We start from the raw sequence: 27,691 nt of genomic DNA, 5'->3' as shown, positions 1-27,691 counted from the left end.
ATGAAATAGTGTACTTTATTAAAATTTATTGAATATTTTTATATGCCAGGACTCTGAAATCATTTCGTATTACATTACTTCACGAAAATTTCGATTCACGGCGAATTTCGAATTATCCGTGTTCTTATTAACGAGGTTTTAATGTAGTATATGACTACTAGGGGTATCTAGTGACAAGATGCGAAAATTGACGTCGTATATCGTTTTTGTTTGACGTAGGCGACCCGTAGACATCAAACTTGTCTAAAACTAAAATTAAAAGTGTGACCTTAGAGAAAAATATTCTTCTGTTTTTGTACAAGGAAGACTTGATCCAAATATACGAGAATATCAAACACCGTGATTTGAATGGAGCATAATAATTTTATTATAATTCATTTATTGAACATGGCACACCATTTACAGATTCGCACGCAGCTCGACGAACACTCAACTAGTTTGTATATAGTAATAAACGGTTATGGCGTAAGGTCACACGGCAATAAACGGCATTCGACAACCTATTTGAATGGACACCCCATAAAACTGTCAAGCGTAATTCTATCATCAGAAATAGTTAATCCCAAAATGTAGATATACATAATTATGTCATAAGGCACCCGCGATGATTGAGCAGTATGTCATCATCATCCTAGAATGTCCCAGGTTTGAATCCTGATCTGGCAAAAAAATTTACAGATTGAACCGACAAAAATCTCCACTCTGCGGAGGCCCGTATGATCTTAGGATCGAACATGGTTTAAATATTGTACTACATAATATACACGACATCCTTTTTTTAAAAATAATAATACAGAAACAAATTTCAAATGTGGGTGCCTAATATTGTTGTATAGGCTACTTAATGTATTTGTTAATGTTTTTGTCTCGTTTTTTGAATTCGGTTATTGTATATCAGTTGAAAATGAGGGACTTCCTTTGTCTGCGGTTAGCCATTTCTCTCAGCACCTCATTGAACAAAGATGTAAATAATTCATTCAATTGAAGTGACAGTAGGGAGAATAACAAAGTTCTAGGATGAATATAATATTATTTAATAGGTAATTATAAATTAATACATTTAGTTGCGATACATATATTTAAAATGTACATATTATTTATTTTCAAGAAGAACTGCTTGGTCTGCGATTTCATATGCTGGTAAACTGAGATTGTATTTTTTTAAGAGATCCGGAGGTACGAATCTGCCGCCCAGAAAGTGTATGCCATTCTTGTAAAACCTAGCACAGTTCTTGGGTGCAGACAGTGAAATTAACATTTGAGGGAGTATCAGGGGACCCGTCGATGGAGGGCCGCTGTTTACATCCCATCCTGAAGGTATATCCACACTGTAACACAGAAATCATATGAATAGTCAAGATATATTTTTATGATTTATATTATTTATTATTATATACAATTCAAAAAAGACAGTGAGGAGGGGGGAGGGAATAAAATCAGGACACTACAAAGAAAATGAACAATATAAAAAAAGGAATAGAAATAATAATCTAATTAAATAAAAATGAATATCACTATCACACTGTCGCGGTGAAAAGTGTGACAGAAAAGTTTCAAAGAACCTCTCATTCTGACATAATAATATTCAGATCATGAACAAACCTTCGCTGTTTGAATTTTAGTTTTAATTATATATGGATTGTTATGATTGTGAGTTTATAACCTGAAGCAGCTGTCGACATAAATTACTCAAATATCATAGAATTAACCTTGCACATAAATGCAGGTTCAATAAAAAAAAAATTATGGTTCATATTAATATTATGTTAACAAAAACATAACTCGAAATATGTATGTAACTTAGAACAGCTTCAGAAACGTAGATACCTATTAGAAAAAGGCATTTTGTCATTGTGTATTTAAATTGACAATGTTTGAAAACGAATACCTGCAGCAAACTGTTTTTGTGTCCGCCAAGGCGGTCATGATGGGCAGGAACGCTTCTCTGATAGGGGGTTTGAAACTAAAACCAAAGAGTCCATCGACGACTATGTTAAATTCGGCATCCATCTGGGAAGCTGTCGGACACTGTTCTGCAAAATGAATGCCGTACTTGACGCACTGGGTGGTCAGGTTCCGATATAGAACGTTGTCGGGTCTTTTAGGATAATAAATGTGCGGGGTGTATCCCATCATGGCCAAATGTCGGGCGGCCACGAGCCCGTCACCGCCATTGTTTCCGGGTCCGCAGACCACTAATACCTTGTTGTATCTGAAACATTTAAGGATGTCGAAATTTTCATATCGGTAATTGAGAAGGCCAACACTAAAATTTACTCAGGGATACTTTCACTAAATAAACTGTATTTCTAATATTAGCTGCAACTACTACTATGGTCAATGAAGATGATTATTGTCATTCTGAATAAAGCTTTTCACACCCCGATGATGATTGATGATTCCATTTGATTCAAATTTCTTGGTTTATTTAAATTATCATGCGTAGATTCTGAGGGATACATCAGAATCATAATGTAGGTAATAAAATATCCATTGCAGCGAGGCTATTCTAAGATATCAGTTGAACATCCAAAAAGAGCTAAATGTGATCAATATATCACTTTATGTATTCAGGCAGTTAATTATTATAATAAGTTAACCATCTGCGCATCTATTCTATACATAAGACTGCATCAGCAGCTATCGAGGGTAGTTTTTCATATGTTTGTATTGAAGTATTATAATTGTTACAATAGGTTAGCCGTCTAAACAGTTAAAACTGTATATCTCGCTTTAAAATTTAGCACACCCAAGAGAGGTTCTGTTAAAATATTGCACTTATTGTAACAATTAAACTTATTGTAATTATTACAATAAGTGCTAATACTTCGATACAAAACTACCCTCAATAGCTGCCGATATCAGTCTTGTGTGTAGAATAGATGCGCTAAACTGTAAAAAAGTGCTATCTTTTAACAGCCCTTTTCTCGGCCGTTAACGTTTAGAGCAAGATAGAGTACTGATACATCCCTGTTACAGGCGGGCTTCTCCCGGTGTAAAATAGTCATTCAGTAGTCATAAGCCGAGACGTAACCCTGACCTCTAGAAACGGCTTCGTAAAACATCTAATATGATTCCTTGCTCAACTACGTAAATATTTTTATTCATAGGTAAAGGCCTTCGTCCGGTGTGTGAAAATCACATACTGGGCGGAGGTGTAATTAAAGTAAATTTTAAAATATAAATGATGATGGATGAAAGAAATAATTTTAAGACTAATTAAAATATAAAATTCAAATGTTGTAAATTTTGCCGCGCATTGCGCAACGGTAAAATCTTCGCGCGCCGGCGCCAGGGTCAGGCTCGTGATTCGCCAAATCCAAAGATCATCCGATCAGATTTGGCTAATCACGAGGGCTCTTGGTAAGTCGTCGTGGGCTCGGAAGAATTTCAATAAAAGGGAACCCCGAGAAGAAAAGTGAGTGAGTGTCCGGTTTTCAAACCATGCGGACCTGACGACTACAAACTGTAAAAGCCCAAATATAAATTTGTGAAACTAAAAATTTAAAATATAAGAAGACCACGTTACGAGCACGAAAGACCTTGTTTTATTTCTATTCCAATCGTTTAATTTTTTTTTTTGTGAATCCGGGGTTCGATCGACACCTGAGCTAGCCCCTGGAACCCTGGATATCTCAGTACATCAATTACATATTGAGATGCAAGATGTGAATGTTTTGAAAAATAACATCACAGTCGCCGCCTTCATTTAAGAACTGTCAAATATCGAGTGACTATTAGTAACATAATATTTGTTTTACTACATGCTGCAATATGACATGACTAATAAAATTGTAGGTTATATTATGTTTGATGTTTCAATCAAAATTTGGAGCATTTCGAGGTTCGGGTGGAAAAAACATAAATAAGCCGGCGCGAACATATCCGAATTTGACTGAATAGAGGCGTATTTCACACGCATGTCTACCAACTTAAATTTTTACCGTATTATGAATTTACCAATTATTGTATGGAATAGCTTCCGTGTTAATTTGGACCAATGAAAATAACAGAAACGTGCTAACTGTTAAGAATAGCTGCGCAGAGGTGTTTTGCCTTCAATTGACACTGAAGCAACTCTATTATCCGACTCCGACCAAAACATCAATAAAATTACATTTTGATTCTTAGATTAGCAAGAAATTTATTTGCATATACAGTAGGAGCTCGGTAATCTGGCGTTCACCAATCCGGCACGTCCAATAGTCCGGCATTTTGCAACTCAGCTCTCTTGCTCTATAATCCGGCATGTTTCACATTAAACTGCCGAGACGGAGACCCGTTCGCTCGGCAGTTCGGTGCCTGACCTTGACAGATTATTATTATTATTTCGTATAGAAATCCAATAATCCGGCTTTTCCGACAATCCGGCATAGGTGAAAAAATATGGGTGCCGGATTACCGAGCGCCTACTGTACTTATATACAGTGGCACAGTTCAATTATTAATATGTCAATAATAATAATGAAATAACACACTTAACACACTTTGGTTGACACAACTCTGCGCTAAATATGGTAAAATAAGTTAGCTTATTAACACAATAAAAATAAATTCTCTACCTGAGAGCCAGACTACTTTATCCCCAAAAAGAACAACGGGGAAAATGCAATTGAAAATTTTTCACGCCCTTAATATTTCAGGTTTCGTTTATGAATATATCGACCCTTAATCGGCAGAACAACGTAAGCGACACTTTTTGGTAAATTGCGTTTTAAACTGAGAATTGTTCAATATCACCTAGCGCGTAAGTGACAAAAATATAACAGCCCGATCTCATTCGCATGACATTTTTTTTGGGTCTGAGCCTTTTAGCGTTTTAACTTGTATCGCATTATAAAGTAGAGCAAAACAACGTAACCGACGTTATTTGATAGTGTAACCTACGGTACGGTTTATTCGGTGGTCCGTCTGGTAGTGAGTTGTGCGAAAACCGATTTGGGAGGAAAGCTCGCGCCGTCCAGTGAAACTGGCTGAGATAAAATAAACCTGGTAATAGAGTTTATTAAACAATAATTACCCGCCGTTCCATCTCACTACTGTCGGAATAATCTACAAAGAATAGTATCTTCCTGTAGATTTTTGAAATGTTAAAAATGTACTTATATAAAATTTATACTGAAAATTTGGATTCTTTGAATGAATCCACTAATGTCGTGATTCGGAATGTTTTCAGAAACGTATTTCCCCTTACCGTAAAGAATAAATGCAAGGAGATGTTCTTTAATGATCTGGCCAAACGTAAAAATCACAATGACGTTTTGTGCGCAAGTTTTGACCTCGAGAAGGTGCTAAATACTCTCCACGATGAAACCGTAAATTTATATTATAGTCGAAAATACGCATACTATAATAATGAAAGTATCTACGAAAGTGGAACAAATATTGGATACTGCTTTTTATGGGGTGAAACTGATGGTAAGCGTGGCAGTAATGAGATCTCCGCAATCATGCACAAATCTTTGGATAGGACTGACAAAGCGGGAAAAAATCAAGAATTTATTATACTGTGATTGGTCATAATAATAACCGGGCAACACTGGCTATGCTATCTTGTTTTATGAAAAATTCAACTTTCATTGAATTGGTAGAAATACATTTTCTATTACTAGCTGGTCGTACTACGATGCCGGTCGATTCCATTCATGCGACAATTGAGTCATTTATATTCAGAGTAGTTTGGGCACTATCAGAATGACCCACCATCTTTTCCAACGCTAGGTCATCATGTCATATGCAGAATTCCGAGAATGGAAATCTTTCGCTGCTACTTGATTCTATCAAAGTTCAAAATTAAATTTGGTGAATTACGAAAGGCATAATTTAAAAAACTTACCAAATATTGCACATACTCTGGTGACAGTAGGACTAAACTGTTAGACCTAGAAAATGTCATCAGATCCCGATCAAGTGCTGTGATGCTTTAAGCGCAGCCACCCTTGCTGTATAGTGCTAAATCACCAATATCGGAGATCGAGTATAACGATCTTAAAAGTCTCTGTGTTAAGGTGATGTCTCTAGGTAAAGTTGTTATCGAAAAATAGCTAGAAAAGTTTATTAATCGGTAAATATATATTCAAAAGTAATGAGAAAAATAAAATAAAAAATTAAGATGTATCGTGGAGTTCTATATACCAAAAATACGTGTCAAATTCGGTACATTTCTATCGGGTGGTAAGAATGAATGACATAAGATTTATTATCAAAATTACGATAAAAATGTACGTAAATCTATTACCTAGGGAAACGCTAAACGTTAATTGGAATTTATTATATCCTTATATCTTTTTTTTCAAATTTAAAAAACATCGATTTAGAGGTTAGAAAACATGCAATTAAAATCGAAACATCTCGGTTCAGACTTAATTTATCGCAAAAAACGATTAGCCTTTCTATTAAAAATATTATTTAATAATTTTTAGGCTAGTTATTTAAATTTAATCTTGTATTTTTGTATATTAACGAATCGATTGTAAATAAAATGAATATTTGACAAGACTTTATCGACATATGCTGCTAACGCGGAAATAAATCGAACTATTTTTGAAACAGTACTTGCATAGATTAAAAAATACATACACACACACATACATTGAAAATAAAGGTTCGCCAGGTACGAAGACAAAAACTGTGTTAATTCTGCTGTCAATAATTTTTGTTTGCGATATTGGAGCATATGTCAATGGACTACATATATCAACCTCCACTTTCTGAAATAGTGTTGTGTAATTATTTCAGATATTTATTACTGTTTTGACGTACCTACCTTTTATAAAGCGATTTTAAAATAAATATAGTTTCATAATAATATAAAGAAAGCATACGAGCGAAAATGCCTAAGATACTTCTGACACACATCAAATTTAATCTTTGTCTAGTAACTGTACAATTTATCCATATTTATGTTAAGTGTTTAAAATGTCTATTCACGTGGTAGTCGCGAAAATTATGAACAATATACAATGTTAAAAATAATAAGAATTGTTAAAATTTCTAGTCACAATATTATTCAAAGACAAATTAACCCGATCAAAACAGCCTCGACAAACTTCCACTTCACTAACTTTTGTTCTATATGTTTATCCTGGATACAGCGGCAAACACATTTTGAAAATAGCCGATATACTGGATTATTTGTTAGTTTGGGTTAGTTTAAGTTAGATTAGGTAATCCTAACAAATAATCCAGTATATAGGCTATTTTCAAAATGCCGCTGTATCCAGGATAACCGACTTGTACCCTAACTTTAATTACATACATACTATTGTACTATATTTTGGCCATCAAACGTTCATTCCTGTCTACGGCCTTAAAATTATTATCTACGTGCCTATATAACTGTATGCCGTCCTGTCAAAAAGTGGAGGTTGATAATTTAGTATGTAGAAAATAGAAGTTATTATTATTCTCCATAAAATATAGGGTAAACAATTCAGTGAATGAACACATAAGAGGTGAATTTGAAAATAAATTAAATTAAAAACGATTAAATGAACTAAGAAAATTATAACAATAGGTAGGTACAATAAATTGTGTATAACCGTGGTATTACTAATTTTATGCCGTGATGCTTTGATAGTTGAACTTTTCATAATATTTGGATCACTATTTAGTTGCTCATTTATCTGCTACATCATAAAGTCGTAAATATTGTTTTTTTATGAAGCAATCATAAATACAAAAAATTAAGATCTACTTTTCAATCATAGTAGATACCTAGGAATATGGTATAGGTGTTGATAATTTTTAATTATTTATTCGAGATCTTCAGGGAATTACAAAAGTCCACACCTAGAAACCACTGGGCCAATAAGGTTTCTTTTTATATCTCCAAATCCATTTCACTTACACATTTATAGGTAAAATAAATAAAACTATCTTTTATTTTATCTTGCACTGTTCTTTAAAATCGACATTAGATTTTTTCAAAGAAATAACGTTCTGTCTTTTTCTTAGAATATTATGTAATCAGTGGTGCACTTACTTCAAATTCTAATTTTTTTTCTTACGTTTTACAATTTTTTTTTAATTTGTCACTTATTTTGTCCTTGGGTTTGCTTATCAAGATTTGTTCGCATGTTTATTTACGTTTTTTCTTACCTCCAACTTCTTTTTTATTCAATTCGTTGCGTGTCTTACTTTATTCTTATCTCAGATATAGTTAGTTAGTTAATACAAACCGTCCACTCTGTGGAGGCCCATATGAACCCATTAGGATCGGACATGGTTGAAACGAAATGAATTGGGATGTCTATATAATATCGACATTGTCATAATTATAACTACAGTCGAACTCGGTTATTACAATCTCGGACATAGCGAGATCTCGGATGTAATGAGGAAACAGTCGTTGACATTTGGTATATGATTTTCTCCGTACATTTTTATTCACTGTTATAACGAGATACTTATCGGATATACCGAGCTAAAATACTGGTAATGTGTTGATCGTTTAAAGACATTTCGACCCTAAGCAATAAAATCCGATCGGACAGGATGCCGCCGGGGACAGATTACGTTTATAACACTAGTTAAGTGTCTAATTGTTGTTTTCGCCGACAATAAAAATACCTATTCTCTGATATAACGAGTACCGCTTATAACGAGCACATTCAGCCGGTCCAACCTTCCTAGTAATAACCAAGTACAACTGTATATTCCTTATTTTGTTTAATAATAATTCGAATGGCATTTGTTTTGCTATTCATTTCATATCATTCTTTTATTCCACCTCTAGTAGAAATTCGATGTAATTGTCAATTGTACAAGATTAAACTCAATCTTATAAACATTTGTACTTAAATGTTCATTTACTACTATAAATGAATTTTACTGTAGAAAAATATTTATATTAATTCGTATTGACAACGTAAAAAAATCTGGTTCATTGACTGGACAGGATACCCTTGTATTGCCACTGTAAAAAAAACTACGGTAAACAAAATGTAAAAATCATAAACACTTTAAATCAAATCAAATAGATATGTTAGAATTGTAAATATTTTATGGGGAAAATATTAATTGTAAATATTTTTACATAGGTAAGTAAATATATAATAAATTTAAATGCATTTTTATCAAGCTTATGATTTTTAATATCTGGCGACACACAATATTTTATTTTATATTTTATCGCCATCTGGTTGCGATCGACGAAAGTTTTTAGTAACACATTTTTAGAAATTCATGGTAGATGCCTGTAGATGCCTTTAGATGGCGTTGAAGTCACATTTGATCGTAAATTGAGGCAAAGAATTCGCCTTAAATGTAATATCCCTCAGAGATGACGGATGAGTTTATGAAACTGCCACATGGATTATCAGTGGAAGATACTTTACCGGAATCCGATCAGGAAGATGTGAATGAGGATAATACAGCGATTTCTGCTTAAAAAATGTGGGACAATATTTTTTTTGTAAAACTGAATAGTTGATTACAATTTTATTTTATCATAATTAGTAGGTCCCCATATTTAATTATGTACGAGTAGATACGTACCTATTTCATTTAAAAAAATAACAATACCTAATAATATTAATAATATAAGGGAAACCTTAAAAATACCAATCATTTATTTTTATTTTACCTATATGTGGTTAAGTACCTACAAGCAAAAATATTAATTTAAAAAGTCAAAGTATTTTTAATTTATTTAACAACGCCCCCTTTCGTAAAATAAATGGGTAAGTACTTATGTTATTTATTTTAATACTTAATTATTAATGCCCTGTCATGATAATTAGCATGGAATTTATTTAAATAAAAATAACTACGCCAAATAGCGTAAGCGACATGCCTGGAAAAAATATCACGTCATAGACATAAGCAAAACAGCGTTACCGCCACTATCTCGAAAACTAAAAGCACTAATGCAATTGTTTTATAATTTCCGTATAGGCAGTAAGCAATTATTAATAACCACATTAACAGAATTCATTTTTGGAACTAATCACGGAAATAATTTTAAAAAAACCTTCTCTAAAATTTATAAATTGTTGCTTACGTTGTTCTGCCGATTAAGGGTCGATATGTACTCAAATTGTGAATTGTGCTTGATAGATAATAATAAAATGATAATTTAGGTACAAAATCTATAATACTTGACCCATTTTCGGCTTAAGTGGAGTTAAGGCTCTGAAGTACAGATTATATTATATAAGAATACATTATGTCCTCAAATCAGACACCGAACAATTGAAAAAAAGTACATCTTTATATGGCATATTCACAGTTACATATTAATGTGCTTATCAAGCCAATAAAAAGAGTGATTACTGTAGAAATTTTAAATGAAAAGTAACTTCCAAGTAAAAGTAAAAGTGGCTGATACCTGTAGTCTAGGTACAATGGTACATATTATATCCATCAGAAATTTGTATTAAAACAAAATATTTGCAACTGTTTGTTTTTGAGATGGCCGTAGAGGAGTAATTAATTAATAGTTGATGAAAGGCGACTCACTCGTGCGGTTGGTAGGTTTTCCTTATTGCAGTTGCGCAGCTCAGTCCCGCCAGTTCCATCAGCTGGTCCAAGCTGTACTTGTAATTGTCTAATAATTCTTTGTCGAAAGCAGTTGCCTCATCTTGTGACAGGTATTTCATATCTGACTCGGTACTCAAATTGTTTTGTTCCATTATTGTATAACTACGGCCCTGGGGAGCATAATAGGTAAGTAATAAGTGATTAGTTTCAAAACCCCCTAAAACGGTTTTCATACAATAATATTGAGTTAGATCTAATTTACCTTTTTCAAAAAACATTAATACATATAATCCGGTGGCCAAAAAGTGACCATTGGAGAAAGATAAGCTATGGCCAGGGCTTTTTTTTAAAAAAAAATGGTGCCGGAACTCACTTCTTGCCAAATAATTTACCTACTGTAATAACGTCATATATTTGAATAAAAGTATATAGTGATTTCCATGGGTAGGTACATCCTGAAGCGGACCCCCTACCTATCACTAAGGTTAAAGGCAGTGTGATGCTCTATAGTAGCGTTTTTCAAATGGAGTTCGAGGTAAAATTAGAGGTGTTTAGTGTATCAACAAACATTAACCAAAAAATGCAATTACACAACCATATATTTTAAAATGTTAATATGTCCGTAGGAAATTAGCGCCGCAGGCGATTTTTTTTACATTTAGAACAAATTTGTGATGTGCGTTATTTCAATTATCTGGTCGATCCCACAGGCTAAAACCCTGACAGCCCCCGGTCATGGTGATTTCCAAAGTTCAGTCCAATTTTCGTCCGACTAATCGTCTCGATTCGTTTTCTTATAGTTAAAGTCTATGGCCGAATGTCTTTTTCCACTGAGACCAAAAGTGCCAATACTGTATTGGTCTTCAACAAAGCTATTATTGGGGTAATAATTAGATTCATTTGCGAAAATTCGCGTTCATATTCACTTGAAGAAATGGTAATAGAATTCAATGCACATATCAAACGCGATAGTTTTTCAGGATATGTCTTTTCATATGAGATGATTCAGGAAAATTAACTAAAAGGAAAAGTACTATGTAATCGTGAACAATGTTTCATCTCATTGCTTTTGAAACGTTAAAAATATCATGAAAAAAGGTGGCGGAATGCCGTTCCACTGCGTTGCATTACAAAAAAATCCCTGGCTATGGGTAGCTAAAAAAAATTCTAAGACAGTCATATTTACGGGGCTTGATTATGAATTTCATCTTTTTTAAAATAAATATTTTTGGACACCCCTTATTTGGCCAGCCGCTGGATCAAACTTGCAAGTTACATCACCGGTGGCGTGCAGTTCGTAGATGATGCAGGTGCAAACCATCCACAGAAATATTCGGTACTACATATCTAATACATAACAATATTTCTTTATTGTGCAACTGTAGGGTATATTTTACTTACCTAACTAAAATGTACTATAATATTATTAATAGTATGAAAATATCTTCAATACAACCGAGAGCTATGACTCTGTAATACAGTGAAACTCCGATTCTACGATTTTCAAGGGACTGAACAGGCCGAAGAACGAACGAGGCAATCGTTCAGAGACGAGAGACTCCAAATAAAGAGAGGGCTCTGGACAGTGTCTCTAAGATGCATTCTGCAGTTTTTTTGAAGGATTGTTAGACCAGATAATCAGGAAGAACTGATAGTTTTGGGTAGCCTCCAGGGAAGGCGAACCAGAGGAAGAACACTGACGCGCTAGAGCGACCAAGTGAAAAAGCTTACTGGGGGAAGCCTTCATTCTACCATGAAAGAAGAGGACTATGAGGGGTGGAAAGTCTTAGTAGTTCAGAAGATAACTGCACTTCACGGTGGTTACGATCCTCAGCCATGAGGGAACGAAAAAGAAGAGTGAAATAAAAAACCTTCTTATTCATATTGTTGTAAATTACTCAGTTTATTATTTTTGTAGTTACCAATTTATTTTTTTCACAATTTTAAAATTTTGTTTCTTTTAAAATAGAGCAACATCGCGAATGAGCAAAAACTTGACTGAAAATAAATAGCAAAAACGCGAATGTGAATCTAACAACCAAATACATTTATACTAATTTTCTTTAAAATACAATTAAGTTAACATCTTTAATTATAGAATTAATTATAAATATTTCATTCACAATTATAAAAACATTTTAGTGGTTAATAATAAATTTTCGTTTTTACATGATTTCTTTACTAGTGTCAAGGTAATAGTTTTTAAAAAAAATCTAAAGGGGCCAAGTGTGTACAAGATTTTTTGTGTTTTCCTTCAAAGTAGCAACTACAAAAATTATTAATGAACTGCATTTTAGAATGAAAAGGATATTATTTTACATCTCGCTTATGCTTGCTAACATGATATAAAAAAATATTGTCTCTTTTGACTTTTGTTCAGGAGAGTGATTTGTGTGTAGGTTAAGGGGGGACATGCTCGTCGAAGGTCAAAATTGAGTTTTTATTGTATTTTCAAACCATGATCCTGGACACTCCTTAAACGTTGTAGATAATCTATTTATATAATTTTGAAGCCTTATTATCCTTTATAGTTATTTTAAACATTTGATGACTGCATGAAGTATTTTTGTTACATAAAATAGTATTCTTTTAAACCTCTCGCTCTAATGTTTTAGAATATAGTCATATTTCGGTACAGAACTGTGCAGTGGTGTTAAGATTTTTTACATTTATTAATTTTTAAACGCATTTATAAAACCATTAGCATAATTTATTACGAGATAATTTTTGTAAAATATTCACGATAAAAAATTATTTTGATAATCTCTGTGATCCCAAATTTGACAAGAATTAGGCATTTTATTATTCAAAAAATCGGCAAGATTAACACATTTGAAGATGATTCTAAATATATTTATTATAAGCTATGTCTTTGACCATTCAAGTGTGATAAAAATCTTATGAATAATGATTGCTTTATAATAATTATTGACCTAAGAATAAGGTAGTGTTTTTTTAAAATACGCCATTTCTTTTGTCATTCCCCAGTGGTTAAGCTACAACATACGGCCGTAGCCATAAAATAACAAACTATAATTAAAGTAGGGAGTAAAATTATGTTAACGCGCGTGTTTGAACATGTACCTAACCGAATTTATTTTAATTTTTTTTTAAACGGTACATGTTCAAACACGCGCGTCAATATCATTTTACTCTTTACTTTAATTATAGTTTGTCAATTTATGGCTACGGCCGTATGTTGTAGCTTAACCACTGGGGAATGACAAAAGAAATGGCGTATTTCAAAAAAACACTACCTTATTCTTAGGTCAATAATTATTATAAAGCAATCATTATTCATAAGATGTTTATCACACTTGAATGGTCAAAGACATAGCTTATAATAAATATCTTTAGAATTATCTTGAAATGTGTTAATCTTGCCGATTTTTGAATAATAAAATGCCTAATTCTTGTCAAATTTGGGATCACAGAGATTATCAAAATAATTTTTTATCGTGAATATTTTACAAAAATTATCTCGTAATAAATTATGCTAATGGTTTTATAAATGCGTTTAAAAATTAATAAATGTAAAAAATCTTAACACCACTGCACAGTTATGTACCGAAATATGACTATATTCTAAAACATTAGAGCGAGAGGTTTAAAAGAATACTATTTTATGTAACAAAAATACTTCATGCAGTCATCAAATGTTTAAAATAACTATAAAGGATAATAAGGCTTCAAAAGTATATAAATAGATCATCTACAACGTTTAAGGAGTGTCCAGGATCATGGTTTGAATATACAATAAAAACTCAATTTTGACCTTCGACGAGCATGTCCCCCCTTAAATGTTAACTTTTTCAATAACTATAGTAATTAGGGTCTGTAAATGGTATCCATTCATAATTAAATTTATTTTTAACCATAGCATGGATAGAAATACCAAATTATTTAGAATTAATAAATTAATGGACTTCCGTGTTTTATGTTCTAACACATAATGTAAAAGTACCACTAAGCGATACTTAACCTATAGATAATACACGGAAGTCCATACGTGTAGATAATATTTTTATTTCCTGTGCATCATATTATTAATAATTATACTTATTATTATAAATACACAAAATTGGCCACAATTTTGGGTTCATTCATGTGGTTATATTCTTTGAAGAATAGATCAAACATTTTTGTAATACCTACTTATTTATGTATAATAATATGTACCTGACGTTTGTTGGACTTCCGTGTTTATGGAATTATTAACATTTTTCTTAGAGCATACACATTGTAAAAGGGACATCCATTGTTTATGCACTAAAGTTAATTGGACTTCAGTGATTTTTTAACTAGTTATATCGATTAATTTACTACTTATGGATATCGGCGTTTCATTTATTTGTGTAATGAAATAAAATAAAATTTTCTGCATATTTAACTCAGAAACGGTAAAAACTTGACTTCCGTGGTTTATCCTCTAATGTACAGAGTTAATAATTAGATATTTGACAATAATATTTAGTCAATTTAGTGCAACATCAATCGAATTGAACACTCCCTCGCTTATTATCGTCTCTGGATACTTTTTGATTTAGCGTCAGTGTATCAGGCGGTCAGAACATCGAAGAGGTATTTGTACCTCTAACATGAAAGAGTTATTATCATTATTTGCAAATGCAATTTATCATTAGACCGTCAGAGCTCCGCCAATCAAATCGAACATCGCTTCGCAAATTATCATCTCCTAATAATTTTTGATTTGGTTTCAATATACCAGGCGCTTAGAAATATCAAGGAGATAAATGTACCTACCAATAAGCTTCAATATTGGTACCATACCTAAATAAGATTTCATATAAATAAAAAGGATTTCAAGTTATACACATTTATATTTTTATGAAAATCAATGTTTTTTAAAATAAATATAAATAATATTAAAACTATGAATTAGTCAAAAATCTCTAGGATAAATATGACAATAAAATGTATCTAATAATAAGATGGGGTCGTTTGACAAATTTACATTTTATAACATTTTTTTACAATAATTGTAAGTCTATCTTTTACTTAAAATGAAAAATAATTATCAAAAAAATGTCTCAAATTGCAAGCTTCGTACTTTCTCTTTTTTACAGACATCGCCTTAAATCGCCCACGTAAATGTGCCGCAGCTGCCGTCATGAGATTTTATAACTTTCTTTTTAGACCAAACCAAACCTAACCTACCCCAACCTAATATTACCTAATATAATCTTAGTTTGTGATAATGATGCATCAAAATGTATGAAAATTTTAAATTAACAATTATTGGATCGAAAAACCTATGCGCAGACAGAAAAGGGTATTTGTTATAATTGTCTACATGGAATAAACTGTTTTCGTAAAAAAAAAATCATAAAAGCTTATGACGGCATCTGCGGCACAATTACCTATTTTACTAGAATTTATAAAAAAACAATACAGTACACTCTCAGTAATCCGCCGCTCGATTATCCGACAACTACTATAATCCGTTGCTATTTTTACTAGTTGAAAGCACAAAATCAAGCTCTATAATTCGCCGGTATTCGATTGTCAAGTTCAGTAGTCCGCTGCGAAAAGTATACAATGCAGATGAGACGGATTTATTTTGGAAACTTCTCCTTCGTAAAACATACGTTCATCGCGAAGAAAGTAATGTACCAGGGAGGAAAGTGCCCAAATTTATGTCGTGCTCCAATGAACCGGGACACAAACTGAAGCTTTTGGTCATAGGTAAAGCCAGGAATCCTAAGCCATTCAAGAATATCTGCCTCACTGGACAATTACTGGTTGTGTCAACTGATTTACTGTTTAATATTTAGTTTATAAATATATATAATTTAGTAAATACTTGATTTTGATTATAAATAAAACCGTAATTTGCCAGTACAAATTTCTCAAAAAAACTATTTTTACGAAATATCTACCTGTTTTAATTTTTACCATATTTTGTATGTATACACTATAATCCGCCGCTTTCACTAATTGGACACTTGTCTGGTTTTTGGGGTGGCGGATTACTAAGAGAGTACTGTGTGTTCTTTCGCCAAGTGATTTTATTACAACAAGATGTCACATTTGTAATGATGCTAAATGGGCGCTAGAATTATATTGCATTTTGTAGACGAACGGACTCATTAAATAAAATATGACTGCTTATCGAGACGAGTGTCGAAAACAATCAATCCGATGATTATACATGTTTTTGAATACTTAGTTGAAATATTATTTTGGTACATAATTCAATTTAGTATGGTTCCTACTGTTGTCATGTCAGCGTTATTAGAAGTTTTGTCAGTATTTTGAGAATTTTCTTGATAAAAAATAATTCTGAATAAAAGATTCATAATAATTCTACAGACAGTTCCAGACTTAAATGAGAAAGTTATTGAGGTGTTCGCTAAACTGAAAGACCTCAGAACTCACTCATTTTTAAATAAGGTAAGAAAGTTTTCAGTACACCCGCAATGAAATCAATGGTCAGGACAGAGAAGATTTCTCGGTGCTTTTTACTGGTTCTCCGTCATCGTAATCTGTCAGTCGCCATTTTGAATTTTAGCTATCTTTTTGTCATCGAATTATAGTACGCGGTCCAAGCCATTATAGTATTTCGGCAAAAATTATAGTACGTGTAGAGAAAATGAAAGTTTTTTGTTTGTCACAAACATAACGGAGAATTCGAGAAATTCCGATGTCCTACTTAATTATAACACCTCTTACGACCGAAAAATGCTAACACCGGCCGCCGTCATTAACTGTCACGTTAGTTTTTTAGAATAGGTATACAACGCAAAACCATGTCCATTGACTAAAATCGCACACTGAGATCTTATTTATGCTATTTTTTATAGTACTTATTCCACTTTAATTAATATATTAGGACCGGTTTCGTCCGCCTCAGTGGGACATTTTCAACTGAATGAACTTTCAGCTGAAAATGTCCCTCTGAGACGGACGAAACCGGTCCTAATATATTAATTAAAGTGGAATAAGTACTATAAAAAAATAGCATTTTTTTAATTGTGGTATTTTTGACGTACTATACTTTTTTAATAGTACGCGAATCAAAATGTACTATAATTATAGTTCGGTTGGCAACACTGCGCTCACTGACAGATGACAGCAGCCGGTGGCGGAGAACCAGTAAAAAGACCCGATTTCTCTCGTTTACAGCTTCTCTGACACGAGAATGAGTCTTATAAAATGATAAACATAACTTACCAAGTCTATTGTATTTTTAATAGAATAACATTCCAAAAATTGTGGCGACAGTAATAGTCGACGAAAACACTGCATTAAAACACTATTCGGTGGTTTCTCGAAACACTCGACGTGATTAATGATTATGACAGGTAAGAATATCGTATAATAATAATTATCTACAATATTATGACGTTATCATTTCCAATCTGTCAAAAAAGTATATTAGTCTATGGTCACTTCACTAGTGTCAATGTGTTACCAATAATGCTCATCGGTGAATCAAGAAATTCCATTAAATCAAAGTAACTTTTGTCTGACAACTTTTTTTCTCGGCTCAACAAAATTTCTTCCATAACGAACTATAGTACCTACCTACTTTGCACTAATTTTTACGACGGAAATAACGAAATTTCAGTATTTTTTATGTCGAAATTGAATCATTAATATAAAAATACATTTTTTCCAATAGGAGGCACAAGCCAATTAGGTATCTATTGATTTTTTCCAATATTATAATTTTGGGCGTAGGTACTATCCGTGTTTAATTCCCTGGCGTACATACTCAAACCAAAGTTTTAGTCCAAATACCTACTAAATTATAATACGAATGCCAACAATAAACATATTAATATATTAAATTTGGTATGTTTCCAATCGTTTGATAACTACTTAGCACATGCGCAGTAAGTAGACGTTTGATTAGTATCTGTTCCAGCAAGCATCTGACCATTCGTTTGATCTGAAACGGCAAACCACTTCTGACAATAATTTGTCAAAGCGATAACTGTCCAGGGAGGACCATAGTAGTAAGTAAGTAGTAGTGTAGTACCTACCTATTCACGGAGCATTATTTATATTGATCAAATTCCATCAAGTACCTTCGGTTGATAGTATTATTTATATGTTTAAAATAAATGAATACAACATATTACTATAAATCTGTGAGTAGACGACGAGCTATAGCAGGTTGACGGCAGACTACCGAACCGAGTTGACATTTCAAAAAGTATTGCTGTCATATGCCGGCGCTCCATTGGCACGCAAGTCAGACGATTTACAGTCTTACAGTAGCAGAGCATAGACAAATCAGACGATTTATTGTCCTCTGACTTTTGGCTCGCCAATGGAGCGCTGGCAAGAGACAAATATTGTTGAATTAATTTTAGCTACCTACTGGCGAGATGAGTAGCGACACACATTTGTTAGGTAGGTATCGGAAATCGCGTTCCCACAAAAATGTTGTCAAACATCGGAGACCCAATCTCCAGTTGAATTGGTTTGGTTTGAAATGCTGGAACATACTTAATATTATAAAACTAAAATTATTATCAAACATTCTCTATATCTCAACAACCTTGATTCAACTGGTTCTTGATTTGAGCCCACAGTGTTGCCATATTTTTGTCAGCGAATTATTATAGTACGCAGACAAAAAAAATATAGTATTTCGGCAAAAAATATAGTACACGTTGAATGACCAGTACTTTCACTTTTCTGCATTTAAAAAAATCCACGTAAGGTGATTAACGAGAGCTTTTTTTTTTTAAAATAAATTCTTACCGGTGAAATCATTATTTTGGTCATCTTCCAATGTGAGAATCATACCTAAAGTGATTAACGAGAGCTTTTTTTTGGGTCTCTCATGCAACTTTACTCCTATATTTCATCTATTGCCAACCTTTTTTCCGTAATTTCAAAATTATATTAGTTTAAGACTTTTTATCGTACATAGTACGCGGGCCAAAATTATAGCGCAAATACTATAATTAATTATAATACGATTGACAACACTGTTTCGCCGCAGCCTATTGCTCAAAATTAGTAAAGTTGTTCAAATTTCACTGTTGTCAACAGTACTAAAAGTGACGCTAAAAAACAAACGTAGCCATCTCCATCACAAGTGAAACTGAGTAAATCAACTTTTTTGTTTTTGTGGTTAATTTGGACCCGTAAGTTAATAATTTCCTAATTTATGATTATATTTTATTTAAAAGATACGATTTAAACAATGCTCAATAATCATGAATCTTTAACAAACAAGATATTTACGATTTTATGTTGGAGATGGCTATGTTTGTTTTGTATCATCTGGATTTGACCAGGTTTGAAATAAATACTATTGAAGATGGACAGTTTTGTTTTGTATTCGATTGGTTTGTTTTGTATTCTAACAAACAGGGTTGTGCCGGACGAAATCCCGAATGCTAAAATCCCGAATGCCGACATCCCGAAAGCCGAAATCCCGAAAGCCAAAATCCCGAATGGCCGGAATCCCGAAGGCCGAAATCCCGATAAAAAAAATATAAACAGTATTAATTTTCAACCAGCGGTTCCCCAATAGGCGGCGCTTTTCTTGGGTGTGTAATTTAACAAGATAATTAAAATAGTTATATAAAAACTGTTATTAATTATGAAAACTGTTATTAAAATAGTTATATAAAAACTGTTATTAATTATGGAATGAAGCAACAAAATAATTTTCAACCAGCGGCACCCCAAAAGGCGGCGCTTTTTATCGATTGTATAATTTATCTAGATAATTAAAATAGTAGTATTAAAAACTATTATTAATTATGGAATGAAGCAAAAAAATAATTGATAAAATGCCACGACATGATTGGCCATTCTGAAAAAGTGCTACGTCGTGATTGGCTAAGACGAATGTGACCACGTTTGATATAAAAAGTCAATGGAGATGACTAAGTTTGAAAAAAATCACAACTTTTATTTTGATTTTTTAAGCAGAAAATAAGGAGATAGACATGTCTGAAGTGAATATTATTATATAAAACAACACAAGCAGTCATACCAACCAAAAATCTCAAAAAAGTCAGTGACTGGAGATGGCCACGTTTGTTTTTTAACGTCACAAATATAATATTTTGTACATAATATTGGTTCGCGTACTATGTGCGATATAAAAGTCTGAAAATACTATAATTTTGGCACATAGGAAGACGACCTAAAAAAAGCTGTCGTTTATCACTTAAGGTGTAATTTTTTGAAAATGCAGAAACGTATTGGTTATTCAACGATTACTATATTTTGCCGAAATACTATATTTTTTTGTCTGCGTCAAAGAGATTGGACTCCTCACCCGACTCACCCGACTCCTCTCCCGACTCCTCTCCCGACCCTCTGGAGTCTTTCAATCTCTTTGATCTGCGTACAATTCGGTGACAAAAATATGGCAACACTAATTCCATAAAGTATATTTTATGATCATTCAGTGTTGCCAACTGTACTATAATTATAGTATTTGTACTATAATTTTCGCCTGCGTACTATGTACGATATAAAATAGGTATAGTACGCCCAAAATACTATAATTTTGAGAAATTGGAAAAAAGTTAGAATAATAATATAGAAGAATAATAATAATAGAAGAATAATACAATAGAAGAAAGATAATATAGAAGAATAATACAATAGAAGAAAAACAACGCCAAACATAATCTATGAGAAGCAAAAAAAAAATAATCCCCATGTCTAAAAAAGGTGACGTTAATTACTTAACACAGCGATTTCCAAACTGGGAGGCGCGAAAAGCTTAACACAATTAATGTAGCCACAGGTTTGCAGTTTGTAAATGCATAGTTTATAGTAAAACGGCCGCTTTTTATAAACTACACAAACACATAAAAGGTTGTTTGCAAACCTTTCTGCAAATATTGAGATTAATTTTATAATCTCTCACTTCTATACTATTGTCAAGCGCAATGGCTATCTCATAAAGAAATGAAATATAAGGGTCAAATTAATCATAATATTGAAATTTGAGGCGAATTTGTTTAGGAACGATAATTTTGTTGTTAAACTTGTCTATTTGGTTGAAATTGTAAAAAAATGAGTGAATAAATCAATCCAAGGACCACTAATGCTTTCACTGATTTAAAACGACAAGGGTAAGGCATTCATAAAAAATTGGAGCTTAGGAAATCAAAATGACAAAAAAAAGTTCACCATGTCTCCACTTTTAAATATTTCTACGCCAGATATATTGAAGCAAACAAAAATCTATTTACTGAGTTCTTGGTTAGTTTGCTAATGCACTTTTCACATTATTATTAATAGCAAAAAAAAGTAGCCTGCGGCGCTATTTTGTTTCGAACCTATTAAATATTTTAAATATATGGTTGAAATATCCTGCCCCGGAGGGTCCGCTCCAGGATGTGGGGTCCATAATAGCACCCATCTGTCAATGAACGAAAATTGACTATTTAAAAAGGTGTATTTAATGAAATAAGGGGGGGCGCCTAGATTAGATTTTTTAAAGGTAGGCGTAGTAACATAAAGTTTGGAAACCACTGAGTTGACATTTGAATTTTGTCTAAAAAAACGAGACGTTAATTACCCTTCATGGATATTTTGTCTAAAAAAACAAGACGTTAATTACCCCACGTTTAATTTTTTGAAAATGCAGAAAATTATTGGTCACTCAACGCGTACTATATTTTTTGCCGAATTACTATAATTTTGAAGGCACTGTACTATAATTCCACTTTCAAAATATGGCAACACTGGATCATATCACTAGTATATTAGTCTATGATATCACAATTCAATGTTCAATTTGAAGTTTGAAGTAAACGTTTTAAAATTTTGAAACTTAACGTTAGTTTCCTTTTTCCTTATTATTTCCCAATTTGGTTATTTTCGGCCGTGAACTGTGTAACTTTTTCATCTGGATTTATATGCATATACCTATTTTTAATTGTTTTATTCTTGAAGAAATATAATATTGCAGTGTTAAATATTAGGTCGGTAGATACCTATTAATTGTAAGTTGCGAACTGCAAACAATTTTATAGAAATCATTTTATCATTTACTGTCCGTTGAAATGAATTACTCCAGTGCAAATGAGAAAACATCCAACATCACCTTACAATCTTTAACTCAAGACGAGATTACTGAAAAATATGTATCTTTAAAAAGTCAATATGATACAATAAACAGACAGTTTGAGGCGACTCAACAGGAATTGCATGATATTAAAAGAAATACCCAATTTTCATTAGAACTAAAGGAACATTTGACATCCGAAGTAGAGACTTTGCAAAGAAATGAGAATAAATTAAAAAGTGAATGGTCAATCAAGGCGCAGAGCCTACATGATGAAATGGAACAATTAAAAGAAGAAAAGTGGAAGGAAGCCGAACAGTATAAAAACACAGTAGACTTATTGGAGAACCAAATAGCCAAATTGAAGGAGAATGAAATCAGGCATCCGTTAGACAAGAGCGTATGTCAGTTAGATAACACTAAAATCTCTGACGAAATTCGACAGTACCAAGATGAAGTTGAGACTATTAAATCCTTACTCAATGTACAAAAAAGGGAGCTCGGCGACAGTGTGAGAGCAAATGAAATGCTCAAGCAGGATATCGGATCCCTCAATGAACAAGTACAATGCCTGAAGAGTAATCTGAATTGTAAAAAGGAGGAGTTAATGTCCGTTACGGACATGTTACATGCGGCACAGGATGACCTGTGTACGGTTGGTGCCGAACTGCAACAGTTTAAGAATCAGACCAATATTCACGGTAAATAAATAACAATAAAACACTCATAAATGTAATTTGAAATAACGTTCAGTTGTAATACCTTGACTAAGTAGTTACTTAAATTGTAGAGATTTACCCTTCTGCCGAGTGTGGAGACACAACTGATATTCATTTATGAATACCTTCTTTTTATTAATCAGCTAAGTATGTAAGTATTTTGGTTATTGTCATCTCTTGTTGTTTTGTTGTATGCCCGCATTTGATAAGAACCTACTTATTGTAACATACATAATATGTTTTTTGTGGTTTTCTAAGTCAATATTTTTGTGTTTGGGGAATTTAAATCTAAACATACTTATTAATTAATAGTGAATAAATAATAAGCATGTAAGTACTTACCTATCTTATTGAAAACATAATAATATTATAACTTACTGTGAAATATGAGAAATTAATTTTACTGTCTGTTAAAAGCGAACCAAAAAAGTTGCAATCTCCCTTTTGTGACCACAAACAATGAAACAAAATTATGCTGTATGGGTTGTATGCATTAAATGAGTACTTGTGAGCTTCCACTCTTTATCATATTGTCGGCATAGCTATAGCACAGGATTTCTTATCGTTTTCAGCCGTGTTCCAGATTAGGGCAATAGTCTAGTTTCATGACCCAAGAAAAAATTAATAATATAACTTAACGGCCCACATGCCCAACGTAGGTCAAAATGGAGATTTTATGGTATTTTCAAAGCGTTAGCCTGAACATTCCTTAAACGTTGTAGATTATCTATTTATATAATTTTGAAGCCTTATTATCCTTTATATTTATTTTAAATAGCTTAGCATAGCTTATAATCAGTATCTTTAGAATTATCTTCAAATGTGGTAATCTTGCCCATTTTTTGAATAATAAAATGCCTTAAAAATAATATTTATTTTAAATTTTGTCACGATGTAATTTATGCATTTGTTTGTTTGAAACTAAATCCTGCAATCGCAGGACACATCAAAAAGTCACACGGGACATAATTGGCCTGCGGAACACACTTTCTGAAGCCCTGTCCTAAACCCTGTGTACTTGTGCCTTCATATGGAAAAATATTTTCTTGTAATCTGTTTGTGATTTCTCACGATTTGTTGAAGGGAAGTAGGTATTAACATATTCTGTTATTATATTCTTTTCAGCAGTGAAAGGTAATTCGCTCTTCGCTGAAGTGGATGATAAGAGGCAAGAGATGCTGAAGAGTCTGTCGCAGATGAAAGATAAAGTATATCAAGTGAGTAAGTTTATTCAGATTCCCTTATTCACGTGAAATTTAATAATAATGTGTATTTTAACTACTATGGTCAGTACATATTTTGTCGGGATGACCTTATTTAATATGGAGGTTTGAGCGCATTGTTCCCTCTCTCAGTTCCTCTTTGCTGATATTTAAATTTGTAATGTTTCCAGTTGAACCGTGAACTGGTGAGCAAGCAAGCCGAGATTGATTCTCTCCTATGTGAAAAGAAGGCACTGTGGGAGGAATACGCAGGTCAAGCCAATCATCATGATGGAGTTTTGAACCGTAATTTTTTGTTTTATCTAAGATACAGAGATTCAATGTCGGAAGTCGTTTACTTTAAAGATAAGTTGGGAAATATCCTGATAATTTTGATACATCTCAGAAAGCAAACCTTTATTAACTGAAAAAAATCCTATTAACTTGTGAGGTGTATCAAAATTATGTATTTTGAATAATAAGAATGTATCATTTTTGAATCTCATGTAGGAATATACAGTATTGAAAAAAATATTTAATTAAATAAGTAAATTAAAAATTTAGTTTAAGTTCTCTTGTTTTCATTGTTGAATTCTAATATCGTCGCCCTCAAGGAAGAACTCACCAACCAACAAAAGTAAAATCCTGAGATAATCGACTTTTAAACTTTTTGAAAATTTTAAATTGCTCTCATTAGAAAACGAAAATACATAGAAGGAAACGGTTTTTTTTGTTTGATTGGTTATTTTTATGTTTATTCACATTACATTTAAAGCATGTAACCTTCCTTAGAAAAAAATCTAGAAAAACTGTTTTTCGTACTTGGCTAGTTTTTCCATACACATTCAATGTATGACATTATTCAAATGGTGAGTTTTTATCTTGAATGATCATATCAATAAAACACATCAGAAAAGAATAATATACTGTATTTAACTGAAATAATCTTGTCCATTTACATATTATATGTCTTATACATAGACCTCATTCACATTAACAATTATTCTTCTGATTCGTTTTCATTCATCAGAATATCATTCTGAGGAACATTTCTAGACAATGGTAGTTGTGCATACCAGCCGTGGTATTCCTCTGGAATATTGTTTGAAGTGCAAAGTTTCCAGTGGTCATTTTTTTTTTGCACACTTATGGTCAATATTTTGTTATATGCCTTTTTTATGGCTGGTGGTACTTCATAGTTGCCATGTCCACATATTTGTAAATTCTTATATTTATTCCGGCGGCCATATCTAAACTGGATAATACCCGGTAGTTTTTGGTTGAATCGCACACCCTTAATCTTCTTATAGTCTCACCATTTTCATCCTTAAATCGAAATTTAAAAATAACAATTTTCATGTTTAAATATGAGCTACTTTTGTTTTAATTGAAAAAAATGTAATACAACAAAAATAAGTAATTTAGTTCTTTTATCAGTACCTAAATAGGTATGTATAATAAAAAATAATCTTACGAAATATATCAGAATTGATATTTAACCATTTCAAAATATTAAAACATGACAATATACATACATACCAGTGAGGAGCATTCCTAGCAATATTCGATAAATTAGTATTTGATAATACGTAGGTACCTATTTATTGTGCAATTGTATACAAAATTTCACCTACCTATTCTAAAAGTTGTATCACCATCAGCCAGGATTGATGCACTGCTATAGAAGGCCTCCCCTACCTCTGTCCACTCTTCTTGGTCTCTATAGTATATGTATATTGCTTGATACTTTCACGGTTGGTCCTTATTATTCAAGTTTTATATTTTAAATATTAGGTAAATATGTTTATAATATTCCAGAGTTACCTTTGCACTACCACACTACCAAACAATCGCACAATAACATATAATTTAACATGATAAAGACTGATATTGGATAGTTATTCAAGTTTCTCTTTAAATGAATAAGATTGCGTCGGTGTCTGTTTTCAGGTGCTTATGAAAAGAGAATAACTGATTTAGAAAAACAATCTGACCTACTTCACAGGGAAATCGCTCATTGGTATGAAAAGAACTTAAACCCCGGGTCCTCGGAAGCGGCACAGTGGTTGTCAGGGGTGATGGCGTATTACAGGTACTTTAATATTTATTTGTATGTAAATAATGATTGTAACATAGCTCGACACTTCTCTACTCGTGCGTGTTGTGGTGGACCTTTTCAATCCGCTGTGAATTATTTTATTCAACTCCTGAATGGTGAACATTGAATCCGATAAGGAACAAATCGCATTAATATGCTCCACTTGAATTCTTTTCAGGGACGGTTGTTTGATTGTGAGACCATTCATTTCAGATATTGATGTATTCCAATTGCGTGAGGGGGACTTTAAATGGATCATGTTTTATGAATCCTCAAAATTCGATCTGATTAACTGACTCATTCAGTAAACTCCTCACTGTATATTTCTAATTTATATGCTGTATAGAAGATTTTCTTAATTATCATTGCTAAATCATCGTAATAAATTGAATTGTTGCCGTTGTAAACAAATTTTTTCAAAATGAATCTGGTGAGGAAATCTTTTTGGGAATAATATTCTTGCTAAGAAAGTTGAATTTTTCACAATAAGCTTAATATTCAGAAACTCTTATTAAGATCAACATTTGCGACTCGAGGGGACCGAATTGATAATGTAAATTTTTTGGGATGTATATTTTCAGAGATGAAAATATCCGACTCGGCGGTGAGCTGACCGCCAGCAGTGTAGACAATCTGTCCAAAGAACAGAAGTTGAGAGAGTTGCAGAGACAGTCGATCGTGTGGCGGACTAAAGCCATGGAAGCCAACGCCGCCGTGTCTCAATTGGAAACAAAATTGCGAGTGGCCGAGAAGTGTCTTGAAATGTCAGCTGATCAAAACGACAGTGACGTTTCCGCAAAAGTGCCCGCTCATCATCGTTCTTCGCTTGAAGAAACCAGTTTTAAACATATCGAAGGCTTTCGAGAGATTAATATAAGCGTTCTGAAAAGTGAGGTCAAAAATGACAGCATGCAGATAAAGAAGTGTGTTACTGCAAATAGTGGAATATTGGTATCCGATGCTGGAGAAAATAAAATAAATAAAAAGCATTTCAGTATAAACTTTGATTGCAATTAGGTTCCCATTTTAGATAATATAATGATAATATCATGTATACATTTATTCTGTAGTTATATTTTGTATTCTTTTCTTGTGAATTTTGATACATTTGATACTCGTCATAGTCTTCTAATTTAGTTCAATAAAATTTTACACAAAGTATTACATAATT

The 27,691-nt window shown here is 32.7% G+C and overlaps 2 protein-coding genes across 5 annotated transcripts; one reads left to right on the top strand and one right to left on the bottom strand.

Moving 5' to 3' along the window:
- Positions 1–1,024: 1,024 nt before the first annotated feature.
- Positions 1,025–23,368, bottom strand: Naxe (NAD(P)HX epimerase). 4 transcript variants are annotated; one of them, XM_085952094.1, is made up of 4 exons: positions 23,264–23,368; positions 10,462–10,652; positions 1,889–2,212; positions 1,025–1,328 (listed from the first exon to the last, which is right to left on the bottom strand). In XM_085952094.1, exons 1-4 carry the CDS (start codon positions 23,333–23,335, stop codon positions 1,094–1,096), a joined length of 822 nt encoding a protein of 273 aa, XP_085808220.1. In that variant the 5' UTR covers positions 23,336–23,368; the 3' UTR covers positions 1,025–1,093. The 4 variants fall into 4 exon arrangements, with proteins under 4 accessions (XP_085808220.1, XP_085808222.1, XP_085808223.1 ...); XM_085952096.1 differs by lacking the exon at positions 23,264–23,368 and adding an exon at positions 18,492–18,615; XM_085952097.1 differs by lacking the exon at positions 23,264–23,368 and adding an exon at positions 18,031–18,137.
- Positions 22,222–27,691, top strand: LOC147068626 (uncharacterized). Its single transcript, XM_085952090.1, has 5 exons — positions 22,222–23,202; positions 24,346–24,437; positions 24,614–24,728; positions 26,373–26,514; positions 27,102–27,691. The coding sequence occupies exons 1-5, from the start codon at positions 22,500–22,502 to the stop codon at positions 27,535–27,537; spliced, it is 1,488 nt and encodes a 495-aa protein (XP_085808216.1). The 5' UTR covers positions 22,222–22,499; the 3' UTR covers positions 27,538–27,691.

The sequence above is a fragment of the Rhyacophila brunnea genome, unplaced genomic scaffold, assembly GCF_057557595.1.
Source record: "Rhyacophila brunnea isolate RB1 unplaced genomic scaffold, BYU_Rbru_1.0 scaffold_3, whole genome shotgun sequence".
Classification (NCBI taxonomy): domain Eukaryota; kingdom Metazoa; phylum Arthropoda; class Insecta; order Trichoptera; family Rhyacophilidae; genus Rhyacophila; species Rhyacophila brunnea.
This window is presented reverse-complemented; position numbering and strand designations above follow the sequence as displayed.